Here is a 21,441-nt window from a genome sequence, read left to right as displayed (position 1 = left end):
AAGACCAGCCTGGCCAACATGGTGAAACCCTATCTCTACGAAAAACACAAAAATCAGCTGGGTGTGGTGGTGTGCCTGTAATCCCAGCTACTCAGGAGGCTGAGGCAGGAGAATTGCTTGAACCCGGGAGGTGGAGGTTGCAGTGAGCCGAGATCTCACCACTGCACTCTAGCCTGGGCGACAGAGCAAGACTCCATCTCAAAAAGAAAGAAAGAAAGAAAAAAGCAGGAATGGTTGAGAAAGGTGGAAAGCAGTGGTCCCAATAAAAAAAACCATGGTCCCTGCTTGGTTTCTGGATCTGAGTCAGTTTTCAAATCTGCAATCTGTAGACTGAAAAGGTAACAGGTACCCAAAGGGCAGGACCCTCCAACACCACGGCAAATATGGTAATTTTCCCAATCTGTCCCCAAAAAGACCTTTGGCCATTTACACAAGTGACCATAGACTGGGAGAAGGAGAATGCTTAGACATTTTGAGGACTGTTATAGAAGGAGTTTGAGTTAATAATGATAAAGACTCCGTTAAAATGGGAACACACAGGGCTCAGAGAATAAAAGGAATCCTAGAAAAGTTTACAGTGGGTTTACAGGGGCTGCAGACCCCCTGGATGTTATTTCCCAGTCCAAAGATATTACAATAAAATTAAGCTTAAATCAAAGATTCACCTAGAGAAGGATTCTCTTTGTCCAGCCTGTATTAAGGTTTTAGTCCAGCAGTGAACCTAAATGTCTTGAAGCAAAATCGCTGGCTCTGTTTTAATAAACTACGAGTGGCATACTAATTGTTTTCTTTTTCCATGCACTCTAGGATACTTATATCTCAGCCCTTTTGGCAAACGTTGGATGCTCCATTCTTCTCGAGGCAGGACTGCTACTGGTATAAATGCCATCTGGGCATAACCAGACACACAAGATGGTGGCATACAGGAATTAGAATGCCTTTGAGAATCTGGCTGTGAAGGAACATCAGGTGCGTGGGGAGAGACCAAGCTGACTTATCATTCATTGGATTAGGAAGCTGGTCGGTGAGTGAGTACCATTGGGATTGATGTATTAATACTTGGCACATTGGATCTTTAGCTTATAGAGTAACAACTATCATAGTAAGGAAGGCAAGTAAGTGGAAATCTCTGACACTCCCTGTCCCTACTCCAGCTAAAGTAGTCATATAAATGAATATTGCACCCTGGGCTGTGGGGAGAATGGTAAACATTAGTATCACTCTTAAAGAAAAGGGGTGGTGAACTCTTACCATATCTTTATTGAACTGGCCAGGATGGATCCTAGAGAATGGCTATGGACTACTCCAAGTTCAACCAAGTGGTAGTACCAATCGCAGCTGCAGTGCTTCAGATACGTGATATGTGGCCATTCATTTGACAAATGCATTTTTTTTTCCTGTTTGAATCTGGAATGAGGGTCAAAAATAGTTCACATCTTATGGAACAGACAACAATATATATCTGTATTTCTAGCTTTGCCCCAGGGCTATAAGTCTCCCACCTTCTTTCATATTGTAATGAAAGAGATCTGAGTCATCTGGGTACTACAGAACATCACCTTGATTCACTGTATTGACAACATCAACAAACCGGGCACCATGGGCAAGAGATGGCCAGCAGGCTGGACGCCTTAGTAACACACAGGGGCTCCAGAAGGTGGAAGATAAATCCTACAAAGATTCAGGGATGCTATTTCAGTAAAGTTGTAAGGAATCCAGTGGCCAGGAACATGCTGGGACAACTCCTCCAAAGGAAAAGGCAAATTGCTGCATCTTGTAGCCTGTCTACAAAGAAATTCTTTCTTGTCAGCTTCTTCGGGTTCTGGAGGCTACACGTTCCAAACCCAGAGAAATTGCTCCAGGTGATATGAAATTAAGCCAGTTTTGTGTCGGTCTGAGAACATAAAAGAATTCCATTGCAGCTCCAGGCTATGATGCAAGCAGCTCTGCTGCTTGGGCCATGTGTTCAGTAGGTCCTTTGATACTGGAGGTGTGTTTGGTGGAAAAAGATGAAATGTGGACTTTATTGCAAACCCCAGTGGAAGAACTACCACGTAGGCCCCTGGAGTTCCAGAGCAAGGTCATGCCATCTGCAGCAAAGAATTACACACCTTCTGAAAATCAGCTCTCTCATGGGACTAGGCCGTGTGATGGAATATTTGTCTAAGAGACAGTGGTCATGTATCTAGAACTTCCCATGAAGACCTACACCTCATTGGACCCACCAAGTCATGAAGTCAGGTGGACCCAGTAGCAATCTAGCATAAGATGGAAATGACGTATCTGGGACCAGTCATGAGTAAGATGCCTGAGTAGGTAGTCCAGACTCCATGTCACCTGACATAGTTGTGTCAGTACCTGCTCCCCAACCAGATCACACATATGGCTATATGTGTGAAGGTGAATACGACAAGATGGAGGAGGAGGAAGAAGCCTAAGCCTGGTGCATGGATGGACTCAATTGGTATGTGTGTGCGCAAGCCTAAAGCAGACACTGGCTGGCTTCGTGACAGCCTCATTCAAGTGGCCTTGAAAGACAATGATAAGAGAACATCCTCTCAATGTGTAGTGCTTTGGGTGATATATCTTGTCATGTATTTTGTGTCAAAGGAGAAAGAGTTCTGAGGTTAGAATATATACAAACTCATAGGCAGTGGTGAATGACATAGCTGGCTGGACAAGGGCCCGGAAAGAAAAAGATGGGAAAATCAATGACAAAGGGGCCTGGATAGACAGATGAGGGTGGACATGAAGTTTGAAGATCTTTGTGTCATATATTATCACCTACCAGAAAACATCCACTACAAAACAGGAACTAAACAACCAAGTACACAAAATGACTCGGCCAGTTGATGTCAAGCAGTCTTCGTCAGTGTTGGTCCGATGGGCGCATATATAAAGTGGCTACAGCAGCAGGATTGGAGATTATGCATGGGTCAAACAGCACGAACTTCCATTTAGCAAGGCTGGTCTAGCTACCACGGTATCTGAAATGTTCAATCTGTTCAACCTGCAAATAACAGAGACCAAGGATGAAATCCCAGTATGTTACTGTTGGGGAGACCATTTGGCCATTTGGTGGCAAAATAACCACATTGGACCCCTTTCATCCTGGAAGGGTCAGCACTTCTTTTCCACAGGGATGGAGCCATATTCTGGACATGGGTATGCCTTTCTTGCCCAGGGGCCTCAGCCAGCACCACTAATGGAAGGCTTGCAGAATGCCTGATTCATAAGCATAGAATTCCATGCAAAATAGCATCTGACTAGGGAAACTGCTTTATGGAAAAGGAAGTGTGGGAGTGAGCCCACGGCAATGGGATTCACTGGTTGGAGTAGCGATAGTATGAGCGGAAGATGCCAGCGTAGGTGAGAATTGAAGTAAATTGCTTAAGGAGTAGGTGAAGCACCACCCTGAAGACAGTATTATGCAAGGATGAGGTGCTCTTCTCCAGGATACTGTGTACACAGCGAGTCAGAGACCTTTATAGGGTGCGGTGTCCCCAGTAATAAGACTACATGGATCCAGGAACCAAGGTATGAAGGCAGGAGTGGCCCTACTTGCCATTACTCCCAATGATTACTGGGGGACTTTGTGCTCCCCAACCCCTCATCTCTGGCCTACACAGTTTGAAGTCCTGGTTCCTCAAGAGGGTACATTCTCACCAGGGGACATGGCAAGAGTCCCGCTGAATGATAAGCTATGGGCTGTAATGGTGCCTGGACACACTGGGCTCCTTGTGTGCAAAGACTAGCAGGCAAGAATATGAACCATCATCTCGTTAGGAGTAGTTGACTCTGATCAGCAGGAGGAGGCAGGGCTATTGTTATACATTGGGTTCAAGGGATAACATATGGCACTCAGGTGACCAATTTTGGTGCCTCTTGGTACTCCCTTACCCAATTAGACTGTGATGGACAAGTGTAGCAACCCTAGTCTGATCAGCATATGGTTACGAAGGACTCAGACTACAAGGAACGAAGGTTTAAGGTTTGAGTGAAACCACCAGGTAAGCCACTGAGACCAGAGAAACAAAAGCCAAGGGGTTCTAAGGATAGTGGAAGAGGGAGAGAGTGGGTACCAGTTGTCACTCTGAAATCAACTGCAGCGACAGGGGTTTTAAGCCATTTTCCTAGCCTCCCTCTTCTAAGTTTCCTCTCAGATGGAGAGGCCTACCAGAGCCCTAGAGGAGCTGCCATTGATCATGGATGGAAAATTGGATCTACACATTGCATGGAGTGGACTGTGGCAGACACTAAGATGCAAAACTCAGACCCACCCTCAGAAAAAGGATGATTTCCAGCTACAAGGTGTAAGGTTAGCTGACAGCTTCCAACTGTTGGCTCCTTTAGCATCTGTATCAGTTCAAGCTGAGGTTATGTTCTTGAAGCACTCCTGTATCAATGATTGAGAAAAGCATTGGTAAAGGGCCCTCGCCATTTCTGGCCAAGGCAGGACTCGTCTAATGGAGAATCTTTGCTCCAGAGCATCCTATTGGGCTGACTGATTTAGGTCTATAGCATGGTCTGATGGTCCATCTTGCTCAACCCTACTTCGTCCCCGTTCTTTCACAGGTGTTACTCCCCAACAAACTTTCTGCACTCCCAACTCCACCTTAGCATCTGCTTCCTGGACAACAGAATATGTGACATTGGTGTCTCTGATAAATTTACAAGCCCTGTACAACTGTTTTGCTTCACTGTATGAACGACCATGGAGTCCAGATAGTTCTGTAATGCAGTTGTTTCTACCACTTATCCACTGATTGAATAGTGTCTAACCTCCTAGATCTAGCTCATTAAGGTGATTACATCTAAGGCTATATTTACATTCTCCCTGAAAATGGTAATGTTGTCCATAACAGGATCCTCGAAATGCATGAGGTAATGGAAAAATGAAATTCAGATTTAAAGCAATCAAAATTTTAACACAACCAAAACAGTTCCTATTGTCCTAGTTGTATTCCCTAACAATGGAATAAAGCTTACATCTGCCCTCAAATAATCAAATATTTCAGAAAACATTTTTCTCTCTAGTCTGTATTATTTGATGCCTGCTTCCCAGAGTCTCGTTCTTATTTATTTAACACCTTAATTGTATTACTTAGGTGACTAAGAAGCATTCAAGGATGGAAAGTCAGAATGGTCTGATGAACTGAAATTGCATTGTCTTTTTTTTTTTTTTTTAAACAGATCTAGATCTTGCAGACCATAATAGAAAAGCTGTCTCCTCTATTTTTAAAGTAATATTTATATTCTTTACAAGGCTCTCTCTTGAATTTTAAGGAGGAACAGTAGCGTGACTGCCTCATCCTTTCCAAGAACAAAACCTTTGATAAAGGCTCCTGGAACATAAATTATTGTTTTTCCTCAATAAATGCCCATTTTAAGTTCACTTGGAACATGATGCCTCCTTGATAAAAGTCTGAGTTGGAACTGAGTGATCTCTCTCACCTTTGGCTATCTGCTGAAACCAGTTTTAGGGCTCTAGAGTGTCCCGAGGTTAAAAAACAAATCATCAGTCTTCTTGGGTCACATTACTTGTTCATTTATTATTGTGAGTAACACCCATCCTGTGTCCAATAGGGCATTTCAGAGGAGAAGGGAGGACAACAGATATGTCCCAACCACAATTTCACAATTCTGGAAATGGTATGAGGGCAAATTCCAGTCTGGATCTAGAGCTATCAGCCACATCAGTGACTCTGTTACAGAGCCAATCAATTTAGTAAATGGATATTGAGGACATCTCATTTTAGTTTTTCAGTGAAAAGGAAGACTAACAATAAAGGTGTGTGCTGGGGAACTTTAGCAGTAAGCACTACAGTACAGCTGTCAGTGCATGGGTTCTGCAACCAAACTGCTTGGGTTTGCATCCTGGTCTTGCCATTTACCAGCCATGTAACTTTTGGTATTACTTAACCTATCTGTGCATCAATTTCCTCACTAGTAAGAAAATGGAGATAAGAGTGTCAACCTCGTAGGAAGGGTTGTTGTAAAGACCAAATAGGAACTTCTTTTCCAGAGAAGAACTGAAAGAGAAATGTGACTTCAAAAGCCAACCTTCTTGTTTTAAATGCATTCTAATAACTAGAGAAAGTCACGGTATTTTCCAGTCCAATAGTTACTGGATGTCTTGATACATGTCTACTTTGCAGGTACTCAGAGAAGCTCACACTAAATAGTAATTAAATAAAACGTAGTACAGAGGCTTAAATTACAGTTCTTTGAAATTTGAATAGCAGGCAGAATAATCTTAAACAGGTCATGATACTTATGTATTTCTGAGGCATTGAAAGAGAAGTGAATGAACTCTGTCTCTTAAATACAGAAATAAAGTACAGTCCTTAGACTTTAATCCTTGGTGCAAGGTTAATTCATAATGGCTTACCAAGAAATTATTGATAAGCAAGCAGGGTTCAAACGTACAAAATTCTAATACATATAAAAAACTATTTTTCTAAGGAAAAAAGTAGCCCCTGAATAAGAACTGGCAAATTTTAATTTCAACAAATGAGATTTTTCAATCTTACTCATGAAAGGTGATGCCAAATATCTTAAGACAGAGTTTATCCTCAAAGGATAAAAAAGCAGTATAAAGAGCATGTCAGAAGTATAAGATTTTGCTAACAGAAAAGCAATAACACGTTTCTTATGAATCTTTGTTTTGCAGTTTTCAACTCTGGCAAATTCCAATTAAATTTGTCAAAATGGTCAGACTTTTACTAGTTTGGGCCAATCCTCCAGAGAACTCAACCACAGAACCAATGAATATTTTTAGCTATATAAAAAAATATATACCTCGACCCCACACTCCAGAAAAAAAATCAGAACACAAAGAGAAAATGGACTTGAATTTTAATTTTTTTAAAGATTATCTATATATGTATATTAATAAAAAATGCAAAGAATAGACCTTCATGTTTAAATTATATTCTAAAATAAAAATATATATATATATATATATATATATTTCCATTAACTGCAGGAGACAACTGGCAAGTAAAGAGCCTGAGAGAGTCCAGTCCCTCTCCACCACTACAATGGACATATATTTCAAGGAAGCACCTATGAAAAATAGTTGAGTGTTCACAACACATCTGGTAACACAGATAGCTTCTGGGTGTTCTTGAAAGCAGTTTGTTTGCATTTTCAATTTGACATGAAATGAAGGGAAAAATCAAATTCATAAACAGAAATGACATTACTTGGAACAATCTAGTATTCTGTATTCATGTTTTACATGCCCTAGAGCCTAGCATTTTCATGCAGCAAGCTACACTCACATGTGCGTTAGTAACAGCTATCAGCTGCACGCCTCAAATGGTGATCAGCTCGTAGTGCAAGTGCTCTCTGCTCCTACCACTGCTGGTTGAGCAACACAGCTGGAACATCTGGTTAGAACTGAATTTTCCTTTCTTTAAAAATAAGCGAAATTTTTAAAAACACTGTAGCATTCAGTCCTGTTATACCTAGCTCAAGTTACATTTTGGCCTTAATATTAACTGAAAGGTCTTAATAACAAGGGGCTTATACTACCTGCTGCTTTCTTACGTATTTATGGCAACGGTGGCAAAAGGTTGCAAAAACTTAATAATAGAAAAAGATATATGACTGGATTTTTTCCTTTAAAGCAATCTAGGATATTTCAACAATTCAAATTCAAAAATTGATTTCTACTGTGACTTCAGCAGCCATTCACCCACACGTAGAAAAGATCCCTTGGCTTTGATTTGGTTTTCTTTATTACTCTTTTCCTTTTTCATAACTGGAAATAATTCCTATTTTAGAAAAGATATGTTCTATACATTGTGCCTGTAGCAACATATCAGTAATACTGGCTATGACAGCATTTTGCCTCATAATGTCAATAATATGCTCTCACTGAATCTGGGCAAAGTCAATATTAAAATACAGATAAGCTGCAGACAATCAATTAGGCATAACATGTAAACTCAAAGGTCCATGGTCTCTTCTCTCCTTCTTTTAGTCCTGTTATAAAAATAATTTTGGTTACAAGTGTCTACACAGCACCAATTTTATTTCAAAAGCAGCATCTTTACTCAGCCACCCAAATGAATCTATAAGTACACATGCTCAAATAGCTTTTTGCATTAACTTCTGTCCTGTAACTCTAAAAGACCAGTAATTGTATTACATTTTTCTCTTAATCAAAAATTATTCAGCAATTATTAAAACCATCAATTACAATGCCGTAAAAATACCCATATTCACTGAATTAAATGAGAAGCTCCCTTTACATGCAACTGTATAATAAAAGAATTATGCCCGCAGTTGATAAACACTGTGTTCTGTAGTAACAGAAGAAACAGGTCTCTAATAGTAAAAAAGCATTTCATAAAACTTTGCCATATATAAAATATCTTATTAATTGTGACCATTCCACTTATGATTAAAGCATAACATAAGTGTTTGTTCTGCCTTCTGCTGTGGGACAGTCCAGGGTCATACAACTTCAAAAAATAAGAATGCATCTGTTTCCCAGGCGGACAAAAGCTTGGGGCTCAATTACACTGTTTCTCTCTCAAACTCGTCCGCACTCATGCATACATACACAAAGCACCTACAGTTTCAATCTTCATGACACTGTTGCCATACTTTTTTCCTACCAAAAGTCTGTCAGGAAAATATGTTTGCAAAATAATTATTCTTGTCTATACTCAGCCTGGATCTCCATTGCTCATTTTTATGATTTTGAAAGATAATGTCTGCAGCAGAAGGAGAATAGGCCTTATTCATCTTTCTCAAACCCTTTGGTTTCCACCTTTAATGTTATACTGAATGTAGATTTGACTCAGTAGGCCTGGGTCAAAGGCTTTACAGATAGCAAACCTGAAGTGCATTAAGAGAATAAACATCTGCCACATGGCACAGGAAAATTTAAAAAGTAGCATTAATAAACACAACTCCTCATACATGAAGATTTTACAAGAGTCACCTAAAAATTTCATAAAAAAATTAAATTTGTAGGAGGGGTGGAATTATGTAACAAAGGTCAAAAGGTCAAATGCAATCAGATAACTGCATTCTTTGAAAAATACTTCACTTACACACTTGTATTTCTCAAGCTTCCCATCCATAAACATGGTGGACTGAGAAAAATACACATTAAAGAAAGGGATTACATCTGATTAACAAAGGAATCGAAGAACAAACAAAAAGATTTCCAAGTAGGTAAGGAACTAGCTTTTACAGAAAAGTGCTTTAAATGTGCTTCTGCAAAAAATATGACTTGGAGGCAATTGTGAAGTTTTGACACTTATACTTTACTCATAGATTGGGCAGTTATACTTCTATGAGGCAACTAAATTGAAATGTAAAACAAAAGAATTGTTCAATTATTACATCACAAAGCCCCAGGGAAAACCTGGGCATAAAAGCTCCCTTTGATTAATGTTTCCCACTTTTAATGCAAAGTGCAAGAGCAAGGTCTTCGAATGGATGACACAGGTGGGAAAGTCATAAGCTCTTCCCCCACATTCCCCAACTTCATTCCCCACACACAGCATAGACAGTTTGTGAGCTAATTCTCAACTCTCCTGGTGCACTTATCCAGGACTCTAATGAATTATTTATAAAGTCAGGCCTCATTTCCCAATAGTTTAAAGTAATGAAAAAGAAAGACATGAGAAAATACATTCAATAAGCAAAAACAGAAGACCTCTAGAATCTGACATATTTCACGTTATGAAAATAATGGCTGACATAACGTACAAGGGACATTAAAAGTGAGTGAGTAACATACAAAGAGATCAGACTGTTCTGCCGGTGCTTCCAGAATAACTGCAAGTTTTCCTGGAGTTTTCACTCTACATCTATTCTTCTTCGAGGTTCTAACAGAGTTATAGCTTCTTACTGCGTACCTGAGATTAGAATCAGGTTGAAAAATGCTTAAAACACTTTCAATTATTTCAAAAGGGAGAAATGAGAACAAAACAAAAATCACCCAGGTTGAGAAATAAGAATTATGAACAGAACAAAACTATTAGGTAAACCACACATCAAAATGAAAAAAAAATGGAACTGAACCAAAAAAGCCAAGGAGGGAGGGTAGCGGAAGGAAGAACCGGGAGAGAGAAGTTCTGGCCCTTCCTGTGAAGATTCCTTGTCTCCCCATTTAAATTCTCTAGGAGACCCTTCTAAGAGGCTGCACTGTTCATGTTATCTTCACAAGTGCACCCAACAGTAATGATAACCAGGTGGCAGGCAAATCCCAGTGAACACAGTAAGAAGTCGGTGATTTCTTTGTCATCTTTCCTTACAGAGGGCACATACACTGGAAATGTGGCCAATTCCACTGGCTGAGCCAAGTAAATCTGTGGTAGAAAATACCAAAAATGGCCCCTACCCACTCCAGGGGCAAAAATATACAAAATCCCTCCCAAACCTAAACAGAACAAAACAAAACAAAAACAACCTTCTCCCTCCTAAAGAAAACCACATTAAAAACAAATGCCCTGCAACAAGTCCTTATGTGTACATTTTCACAAGGCTGGTAGAGGTTATTTTGTTTTGGATTCCACGTAAATTTTATCTCCATCCCTAATGCCAAAGGAATGCAATGCCCGAGAGCTGTACTTCATTTCCTCTGGGCCAAAGGGTGCTTCATGGTCAAAATAGTAGAGAAGCATGTTGCTTGTGGGTAACTGTACCAGAGTTTTTAACTGTTTCTTTAGTTCTGCAACTGTTTGGTCCAGACGAATGCTCATTTCTTCCACCTGATCGTTAAAGTGGACTTCTACTTTTGCACTGCTCTGGGGTCTTAGGTCCACTTCTGCCAAAGGCTCCAGCTTCCCATATTTTGTGATCAGTTCATGATACCTAGAAGGATTAAAAACAACAACACTGTCAGCTTAAACTACTAGCACATGTACTATGGACTTCTTCCCAACTACAGATAAACAATATTACTAGGCTCAATATCTTTAAAAAATCTTACTCTATCATTATGACTACTGTGCATTCTGTGACCTAATATGAGTGCCCTACGGAGGCCACTGTAAAACCGGGAAATCATTTTTCCTGAAGATGGTCACTATGCCTACTGTTAATCAATGATTACATAAGAATAGGCTTAGGATAAAATGGAACCTAGAAAAGTAGACACTATAAAAAAAATAGAAGTCCAATCTCTCTGTAGAACTTGCTTTCTTGGATGTCATCATCAAGAAGTGCAGATATCTATTCTCTTGGGAATAGATGGAAAGATGGAAGGAGGCCAGCAGTTTCTGAGGCCCAGAGAAGCCATAATTTATAAAGAAAAGCATGTAGTTGTATGTTAGCAATTAACCTAACTCTTTCAGAGATGCCTTGTTTGAATGTTCCAATCTAATTTCAGGTGTAATACACAGAATTTACGGAAGAATCAAGAATACATTCTTGGAAAAAAGTGGTAAATAAGGGATACACGTTTCTTGATCAAGGAAGGAATACAGAGCAAAAGACACCAAGAGGAAAGTGAATTACAGAGATGAGAATAGGGCCCACAAAGGTCATGTTTCCCATAGAGAAAATTTTGTCTGCACTGCCAGCCCTGGAGGATCTAGATCTGATTTTATCAGGGACACTCACAAGTTTCCTATATATCAGAAAGGGAAAAAATGTTGAAAAAAATTAATATTAGTTTTATTAAAACCAAGATACAGTGAAGTCACTTTAATTAAGGATCAGAATACAAGTCACACAAAATTATCCCCCTACCTCCTCCACACCACTTTCAGCTTTAACTCAGTTAAAATCAGTGTCATAATAAGGTTTGTGGGTGCATTAAACATACAGTAAGACCAGTGTGGCCAGGTATGGTGGCTTGCACCTGGAATCCTAGCACCTTGGGAAGCCCAAGGGGAAGAATCACTTGAGCCCAGGAGTTTGACCAGCATGGACAACATAGCGAGACCCCATCTCTTAAAAGAAAAAAAAAAAGATTGCTGTGCTTAGAGATGGAAGTAATCATTTCCAACAAGTGGAATAACAGGGAATGCTAAAAATAGCCCTGGCTCTGTCTTCAGGGTCTTGACTCCATTTTATAATTAGCTGTGTGACTTGGCAACTCACTGTCTTTTTGGATCTCAGTTTCCTCAATAGTAAAATTAGGAATAATTTCTGCCCTTCCTACTGTATAAGACAGTCACAAGAACTAAATAAAATACCAAATGAGTAAACACTTTGTAAATTCTACGTTCATAAACAAATAAAAATATTTACATTATATTACTGCTGCTCTGAAGCTTATTTTAAAGCACACACACCCATTAAAAAATATAAGATTTCTGGACACGGTGGCTCACACCTGTAATCCCAGCACTTTGGGAGGCTGAGGCAGGTGGATCACGAGGTCAGGAGTTCGAGACCAGCCTGGTCAACATGGTGAAACCCTGTCTCTACTAAAAATGCAAAAAATTAGCCAGGCGTGGTAGTGCGTGCCTATAGTCCCAGCTACTCAGGAGGCTGAGGCAGAAGAATCACTTGAACTGGGAGGTGGAGGTTGCAGTGAGCTGAGATTGTGCCACTGTACTCCAGCCTGGGTGACAGAGTGAGACTCTGTCTCAGAAAAAAAAAAAATGCATATATATATATATATATATGAATGATTGAAATCTACTTAGGTGGGACTTCAGGATGTCAGGATTTTAGCAAAGGCAAACAAAATAAAACAGAGCAAAACAAACAAACACAAAGCTGCCAGGACTTGAAATTTTCCAAGCCTCTAAACTGAAAAGGTAAGATGATTCAAAGTCTAGGGGTATCTTTTCTCCACCCCATATCCTAGTATATGCGTTCAAATAACTGAAACTAGGTTATGAAAATTTAACAAAATCTCAGAAAAGACAGCAGAACCCAGTGGTCAAATAAGAACTGAACCCAAGTCTAGAGATGTTTTACCTTCAGACTATAGAAAAGTAAAATTGTAATACCCTAGCTCTCATATTTTGCCTAGGAGTAACAAAAGAAACAATGTCAAAGTGTTCAAAGAGAATTTACTCATACTGCATTTCAGCCAAGAGATGACATGAAGAGAAGTGACCACTTCAAGCACAAGCAAGATGATGAGACACAAAATAGCAACAGAGCACATACCACAGCAAAAAGAATAAAGGAGAGGAACACACAATAAGTAAAAGACAGAGGCAGAACTCAATCTGAAAGAAAACACAACTGAAGAAAAAGAAAACACTCCACAAAACTCAAAAGTCTAGAAATTACTAAGTACTTGCATATAAAACCAGCACTCAAAGATAAATGAACTGTAGAATGAGATGCAAATGGAGACTGCAGAGCTAAAGAAACAAACTGAAGAGCAAACCACCGCCAACACAGACCCAAACAAATGCATTAGAAAGAACGGCCCCAAAATATCATACCTAACCTAGTGCTTTGGTTTGCATGTGCCCCCCTCACCAAGCTCGTGTGCTGGAAACTTACTACCCAGTGCAACAGTGTTGACGGGGGCATCTTTTAGAGGCGACTAGGTCACAAGGGCTTCATAAAGAGATTAATGGTGTTAGAGAGGGAGTCGGCTAGTTATCCCGGTAAAAGTGAGTTCAGCCCTCTCTTGCTCTCTTGTCCTTCCTCCTTCCATCATGGATAATACCGCAGGAAAGCCATAGCCCGATGCTGGCACCCTGATACTGGATTTTCTAGCCTGCAGAACTGAGAAACAAATGTATTTTCTTTATAAATTACCAAGTCTGTGGTATTGTTACAGCAACACAAAATAAACTAAGGCACCACATTTTTTTTTCAGAAATAAACTTAATAAGCAGATATTCTAAAATGAGAAATAACTTAAGAAATAGAGCACCATGAGTCCTTCTGGTAAAAAACAAAAACAAAACCCCACTACTCAACACTGAGATTAAAAAACTAGGGATAAGCTCTGAATCTATTTAAATATAAAACTAAAACACAGTAACAACTGTATACTCCTAGACTCATTCATACTTGACATTATAGCCAATTGAATTAATCTCAACCATAAACATATTTGTACACAAAATTATGACCTACATTCAGAAATTAGCCTATCTTCCATAAATGGGTAAGTATATCTAAAAATTAAATGACCTATAAATTCAGACACTCTGAAGTCTTAGTTTTCTCAAATCAACGTGTTCAAAAACAACTGCCACTCCCCAACCGTGTTCTCTTCTAGTCTTTCGTATCTCAGTAAGTGGCACTGGGAACTATCTAATTATCCTAGCCAGAAAGCGGACAGTCATTCTTATTTATTTCTCTCCTATCTCTTCTCTACTTCTCTCATTCAATCAATTACCACATCCCACTCATCTTCCCACATATCCCATGAATCTATCTGCATTTCTCTTGTTCACTCACCTTATAAATTCAGGCCACTATAATTAATAACCTAGATTGCTACAATTTTTTGTGTCTGCATAAACTAGATGAGCTTTCTCAATATCTGTTTCAACCTCCTCCTGGTAGGCCTTCCCGTATTTCCAAGATGGAAAAGCCGAAAAATACATTTCCCACACTCTCTTGCCAATGAGATTTAGCTTCTATCAATCACAGCCCTGGAGAGAGGCAGTAGATCTAGTAGATATCGTGTGGAAACAGTTTGGGTAGAGGCTTCCAAATGACTAGATCACACAGTTCAAGCAGTCTGTTTCTAGAGTCAAAGACCCCAGCAGCAGCTTGCTGATCTCCAGATCACAAAGTGATGTGATCAGCACCAGGGACAGCAGCTTGTGAATTTTCCCTTTACTTGATTCCTTACAAAGGTGAGCAGTGCCCTTGGTGGGCCAGTTCCATGGTACTACTCTAGAGTCAATCCTAGAGAGGAGGCCTAAGTCTGCTCCTCCAGCCCTTCCACAGATTTTGTAAGCACCTTATTCACTGTTTGAAATCCCTTTCTTCTTAAAAAAGCTAATGGCTTTCCATGATCTCAGGGTGGCCCCAAGACAATCCTTGTCTTTATGATAGCCACAGGGTTTGTTATAAAGCACAAATTGTATCCCATCACTCCTCTACTTAAAATCACATAACACCCACCAAAATAAAGTCCTAACTCTTCAACATGATTGTGGTAGGCAGAATTTTGGCTCCCATATCTGGGTAGGCCTAATCTAATCATATGAGCCTTCAAAAACAGAGTTTCCAACTAGTAGCAAAAGAGGAAGTCAGAGACAGTCAAAGCACCAGAATTTGACACACCATTGCTGGTTTGAAGATGGCACACATGGAAAGTATAAGAAGAAGATAATTCTGCCACCATTCTGACTGTATCTGCAAAGAGATTCTCCTCCAGAACCTCTGATACAGAAAATAGCCCTGCTGACATATTTATTTTGGCCTTGTGAGACCCTAAGCAGAGAACTCAGCTGAGTCACACTGTGCCCAGACTTCTGTCCCACAGGACTGTGAAATACTAAGTAGGTATTGCTTTAAGCCATTATGTTTATAGTAATTTATTATAGCAGCAACAGAAAACGCATACAGTAAGCATAAAAAGCCCTTCATGATCTGGTTCCTTCATAACTTTCCAACCTTATTTTGTGTCGTCACCATTACCATTTTCTGCACCTTCCTTTCTACTTGTTAAAATCTTAAAATCAATGTTTATTTATTAATTTATAGGTAAGGCCAGCAGACTTTTATAGATGGGTTAGGCTTTGGATGTGGGCTTTGAGAAATATTCACTATTAAATAAAAAAGAAGCAAGAGCACTAGAGTTGTGATTCACTATACATACTGAATATGTTCCCTTAAAAGCTACATAAATAAAAATCATGGTTTCAAGATAATCTGTTTTCTCCCAATTTTCTTATTTTCCACTTATCTTTAAGCAGGAAAAATTAGTAAATATAAGCAATCATGATTTTACAAAATGTCCAGTAAATTTCAGAAAGCAATTCTGTCCTAGTCTTTCAACTTATATATTTTATTCATTATCCAAAAGTCCATCCAAACTGGACTATACTGCATGCATTGTACACCTGAGCTTTTCTTAGCATGAGTTCCAACATCTTCCTCAAGTATACTCTGAAGAGGTAGATGGTTTCTGCTGACTAAGCATTCTCTGAAATTAATGATTTCGATTTATATTCTACCAGTCAGTATCTTCATCTGACTATTAACAAGTATTTAATATTCATAAGCCCCACTTCTGAAGTGGGCAAAATGTAAATAAATCTACTTTGGAAAATATTACCGATAAGGATGTATTACAATCATCAAATGCTAAAATGTAAAGTATGCCATATTCAGAAGTTCTCTGGTCCTTTCCACCATGACCTTCTAACAGAAAATGGCCAATCACAAGTAAAACAAAATTTACTACAAACAGCATAAAGGCCAGCATAACCACGTGGGCAACTGACAGTGATAAATGGAAACCAAATGCTGGCTGCAACCCTGTGAAGAATACCACCCACAGGCAAACTGGTGTGTTTTTTTCCCCCTTCTTGTTAAATAAAAACACCCACTGAGAGAAAAGCTTCTTTCAACTTTAGGGGTCTTTGAATCATAAGCAGTTAGAAATCAGGCTACCAGCAGAGTGGGGTTGAAGGTGATACTAACAAAGAGAGGAAGAGAGAATGAAGCCATCTGCGGTGGAACCAGGCTAGCTCTACTCCCAGTGCAAATAAGCAAACCTTCATACACTCAGGTCCTGGTCCATGGCACACCTGTCTAATGTTACGTAAGAGCAGATTTTAGTAGCACAGTGGTCATTTTTAGGAGAGGTATGCCTGTTTCTCCATCTTGCCAATCCTCACTCTTGATTCCCAAGACCTGGGGGCATTTCCTCAATCACAATTCAGTCATATATGACTCTAGAATAGGAAGATGTGGTATACTACTTGAAAAAGACTACAGGTTCCTGCCATATGTCTTAGTCTGTGTTTCTATTTACTATAAAACCTAAAACAAACATTAGTTTGTTCTCATGTTTGGTTAGCCTTATAAATGACCCTAAACAGTATATATTTTACATAATTTTTAGGAAATTGTAAAATGAAACTCTGTCTAGAATCAGGGACTTTCCAATGGCAGAAAGCATTCAGATTTGGACATCAAATCTCCAAATTCACAATCTTTAGGAGCATCCTAGGGAAACATAAGGGAATTTACATTTTCTGCAGGTGCCTATGCCACAATGGGATCATAAATATCCCAGAAGTACTCTATTTATCCCTTACAACTGTCTAGAGGTGTATTCATGGGTAGCTTATGTAGTAGTCTCAAGTTAACAATTCTGTTAATCAATCATTCCTCAAATGCAGACAAATATTGAATCAACTGAAGTCTTTAGGTAATGCTGTATTACTTCAAAATAAATCCCTAATACATGCATCTCTTTTTTTAAGAAATGTAACAAATAAAACATGAAAAATCCCAGATGGTTCACTTGGTTAAACTAAACCTTGAAGTTTAATTAACTAAAAGAAAAATATGGCCAGGTGTGGTGGCTCACACCTGCAATCCCAGCACTTTCGGAGGTCGAGGTGGGTGGATTGCCTGAGGTCAGGAGTTTGCGACCAGTCTGGCCAACATGGTGAAACCCCGCCTCTAGTAAAAATACAAAAAATTAGCCAGACGTGGTGGTGTACGCCTGTAATCCCACCTACTCAGGAGGCTGAGGCAGGGGAATTGCTTGAACTGGGGAAGTGGAGGGTGCAGTGAGCCGAGATTGCACCACTGCACTTCCAGCCTGGGTGACAGAGCGAGACTCCGTCTCCAAAAAAAAAAAAAAAAATTATTGAGTTTGTTTCCCAAGGCACTGGGAGGGATTCAAAAGTACATTCAAAACATCTTCTGACTGCTGTTATCTAATGTCTCTTGCTATAGTATGCTTTCTCACTTCTGTGTGGCATCATATCCTGGGACATCAAAGAAACCTCCTTAACATTCTACAACTGGGACTTGACAACCTACTCAAGGTTTTCTCAAGGTCACCAACATTCCACTTATTAAAACACATAAGCATCACATTCTACAGGTAGAAGGAATCCTAGAAACCATCTATTACATACTTTACAGATGTAAAAATTGAGACCCAGTTTGTTAACCTAAAGCCTCATAACTAGTGAACGGAAGGGTGGAGATTAGAACTCAGGTGTTATTCTGAGACTATCACTGTTTTAGTTTCATCATCTTAGTGGTTTGCTGCATATTGTTCTAGAAATTATTTTCTCATTCCTACATTTCAAATGTCCCCATTCAATCTCTCTTCAAGGGTTCTCATCTCTCTTATTATCACCTATACTTGGGTAGTTCTAAAAATTCACTCCTGAACACTCTTTTCTTTTTATGAGTTCCACCACAGAGCTCATTCCACTTACCTGAAGCCATAGATGTTTCCCACTTGTCTTCCGCAAAAATCTGCAATTCACCTACCTCCAGAATTATTTAATGTCACCTTTCACACATATAGCAAAGTATCTTGAAGTGAATTTAGTATTTTCCATTTAGTTTTTCAACAGAGCTTATGTCACGGAACTACATTTGTTTCAATTCATTATTTCTTAAATTCAAGTGTTATCAAAAATCATCTAGTAATGGATAAATAGAATGTGTTCTATTCATATGATAGAATACCATACAGCAGTTAAAAGAATGATTGTAAACCACATTTATCAATATGTTGCACTTTTGCTCCAGACGCAGAGTAAAAATTGATAAAATGTAAAAAGGTTGAAATCTAAGAAGATATATAGCCCAGGCTCAAAAATGATAAGCATCTCCATGGACCAGAAACTCAACAGAAATACAAATCACAGAACTAAAACTACAAGACCTCCAGGCTAGAAATCTATAGCAGCAGAAGCAGTAAGGAGTTCAGGTCACACAAGGCAAAGGAGACTGAATGTGCTTCATGAGAGGCAGGGGAACTAGAGCCAGGTTCCCTGCTTGAAGTAGGGGTAGAACTGGGTGATGAGAGGCTGTGCATGAAATGAGGATGAAAAAAAGAAAACTTGTGCAGATCCATTGCCTAAGGCTACCTTTGTAGAGCAATGGTTCTAATAAGTAAAAGAATAAAGAGATAGCTCCACTACCAGGAAGTGAATTAAATCACTTGGTGCTTAAGACTAGGAATAGGCACTAACTCTGTAATTATTGCAGGACAAGTTCTCCAAATTCCATTATAAGAGCTGGTTCTGGACCAGGAGGTAGGTGAGCTGCTTAGAGGCAAAACCATTAGACAGGGAGAGGCAAGCTCCAGCAGAAAGACATAACAATCCAAAATGCGTATGTATCTAAAAACAGATATGTACACAAGAAATAATGAAGCAAAAACTGGTAGAACAACAAAAATAAAGAAACCCATAATTACAATTGGAGAAATCAACACTCCTCTCAGTAAATGATAAAACCAGCAAAAAACTGTTAATGATATAAAATACCTGAAATATAAAACATGCCGACCAACATCAGAATACACATTTTTTTCTAGTGCATATGAGATAGTGACCAAGAAAGACCATATTCTAAACTGAAAATGTACCTCAAATATACCACAACAGACTTTAAAAGAATTGAAATAGTACAAAGTACATTCTCTAACTATAATGAAATTATACTAGAAATAATTAACAGAAAGATGAGGAAAATCCCTGGAAAGATAAGGAAAATATCTGGAAAATAAACAACATACTTGTAAATAACCCAGTGAGTCAAAGAGGAAGTCACAAGATAAATTAGAAAATATCTGAATTCAATGAAAATTCAAATATAACAAATCCCAATTATAGAATGTATCTAAAGCAGTGCTTAAAGGAAAATTTATATAATTAAATATTATAATAGAAAAGAACAGTCTCAAATCAATGATCTATACTTAAAACACCATAAAAAGATAAGCAAATTAAATCCAAAGCAAGAAGAAGGAAGAAATAAAGATATGAGCAGAAATCAATGAAATGTAAAAATTAAAACAGAGAAAACTCATAAAACCCGAAGCTGGTTCTTTAAAAAGGTTTGTAAATTTGATAAACCTGTAGCTGGACTGATTAAGAAAAGATGATGTCAATACTGGAACTACAAGAGGGAACATGACCACAGACCACAAAGACATTAAAGGCTTATGATAAGCAAATACTATGAAAAACTTTATGCTTAAATAAAACGATTATAACTCAATTCAACAATTATAATTAAATGGGTGAATTCATTCAAAAATACAAACTACTAAAGCTCACTCAAGAAGAAACAGATAACCTGAATCATGCTATATGTCCATTAAATAAATTCAATTCGTAGTTAAAACCTCCAGCAAAGAAAACACCAGGCTCAGATGGCTCCACTGATAGATTCTACAAAATATTTTAGAAGAAAATAACACTGTTCTATACAAACTATTCCAGAAAAAAAAGGAGAGAACACTCAAAAATGAGGCCAGCACTACCCTGATATCAAAACAAGACAAAGACATTATAAGAAAATTATACAACAATGTCCCTTATAAGCATAAACACAAAAATCCTTAACAAAATATTAGCAAATCAAATTCACCAACATATAAGAAAAGATAATACATCATGACCAAGTGAGATTTATCTTGGGAATTCAAGGCTGGTTAAAAGTGCAATTAATATAATTCACTATACTGATACATCAAGAAAAATGGTATAGACTTTTCAATAGATGCAGAAGAAGTATTTGAATAAATTCAGTACCCATTCAGGATAAAAGCTCCAGCAAACCTAGAATAGAAGGAAATGTCCTTAATCAAATAAAGGTCATGAACAAAAAAACCTATAGCTAACATCACTTTTAGTGGTGTAATGAATGATTATTTCCTAAACAGGGAAAAAGGCTAGGGTGTTTGCCATCACTACTCCTATTCCAATACTATATTGGAGGTCCACGTCAGTGTAATAAGGTCCAAAAAACAACAAAAATGTAAAAAGTCATACTGGTTGGAAAAGAAGACATGCACTGTGCTAAGTAACAGACAATATGACTGTCTACAATTTATTAAAAATCTACTAGCATTAATAAATAAATTTAGCAAGCCCACAGAATACAGAGCCAATTACAAATACCAATTGTAATTCTATGCCTAGCAGTGAACAACTGAATTTGAAATTTTAAAACAGTACTACTTACAACAGGACCAAGATACATGAAATCTTTAAATAAAATGTAGCAAAATATGTACAGAATCCATATGTGGAAAATACACAACACCAGTTTTTTAAAGAATATTTAAATGAATGGAAAGAGATACTAGGTTCATGGACAGGAAGAATCAATATTATTAAGATGTAAATTCTGGCCAAATTCTTCTATAAATTCAACACAATCCTAACCAAAATCCCAGAAGAATGTTTCATAGACTTCAACAAGCATACCCTAATATTTATATGTAAGCCAAGGAATTAGAACAGCTTAAACCATATTGAAAAATGTCAAAGTTGAAGGACCCACACTACCTTAATTGAACAGTTACCATAAGGCTAT

At 38.4% G+C, this 21,441-nt stretch overlaps 1 protein-coding gene across 7 annotated transcripts in view; it reads right to left on the bottom strand.

The window, feature by feature from the left end:
- Positions 1–6,842: 6,842 nt before the first annotated feature.
- Positions 6,843–21,441, bottom strand: part of TBCEL (tubulin folding cofactor E like) — a 72,611-nt gene continuing 58,012 nt past the window's right edge. For 6 of the 7 annotated variants that reach the window (XM_010357004.2, XM_010357002.2, XM_030918340.1 and 3 more), the window contains one exon: positions 6,843–10,842. In XM_010357004.2, the coding sequence (XP_010355306.1) occupies positions 10,524–10,842 (319 nt within the window). In that variant the 3' untranslated portion in view covers positions 6,843–10,523. The remainder of the gene's footprint in view (positions 10,843–21,441) is intronic. The other variant, XM_030918341.1, reaches the window with a different exon arrangement.

This window comes from Rhinopithecus roxellana, chromosome 15 (assembly GCF_007565055.1).
Source record: "Rhinopithecus roxellana isolate Shanxi Qingling chromosome 15, ASM756505v1, whole genome shotgun sequence".
NCBI lineage: Eukaryota > Metazoa > Chordata > Mammalia > Primates > Cercopithecidae > Rhinopithecus > Rhinopithecus roxellana.
The sequence above is the reverse complement of the archived record's forward strand: the minus strand, read 5'-3'. Positions and strand labels throughout refer to the sequence as shown.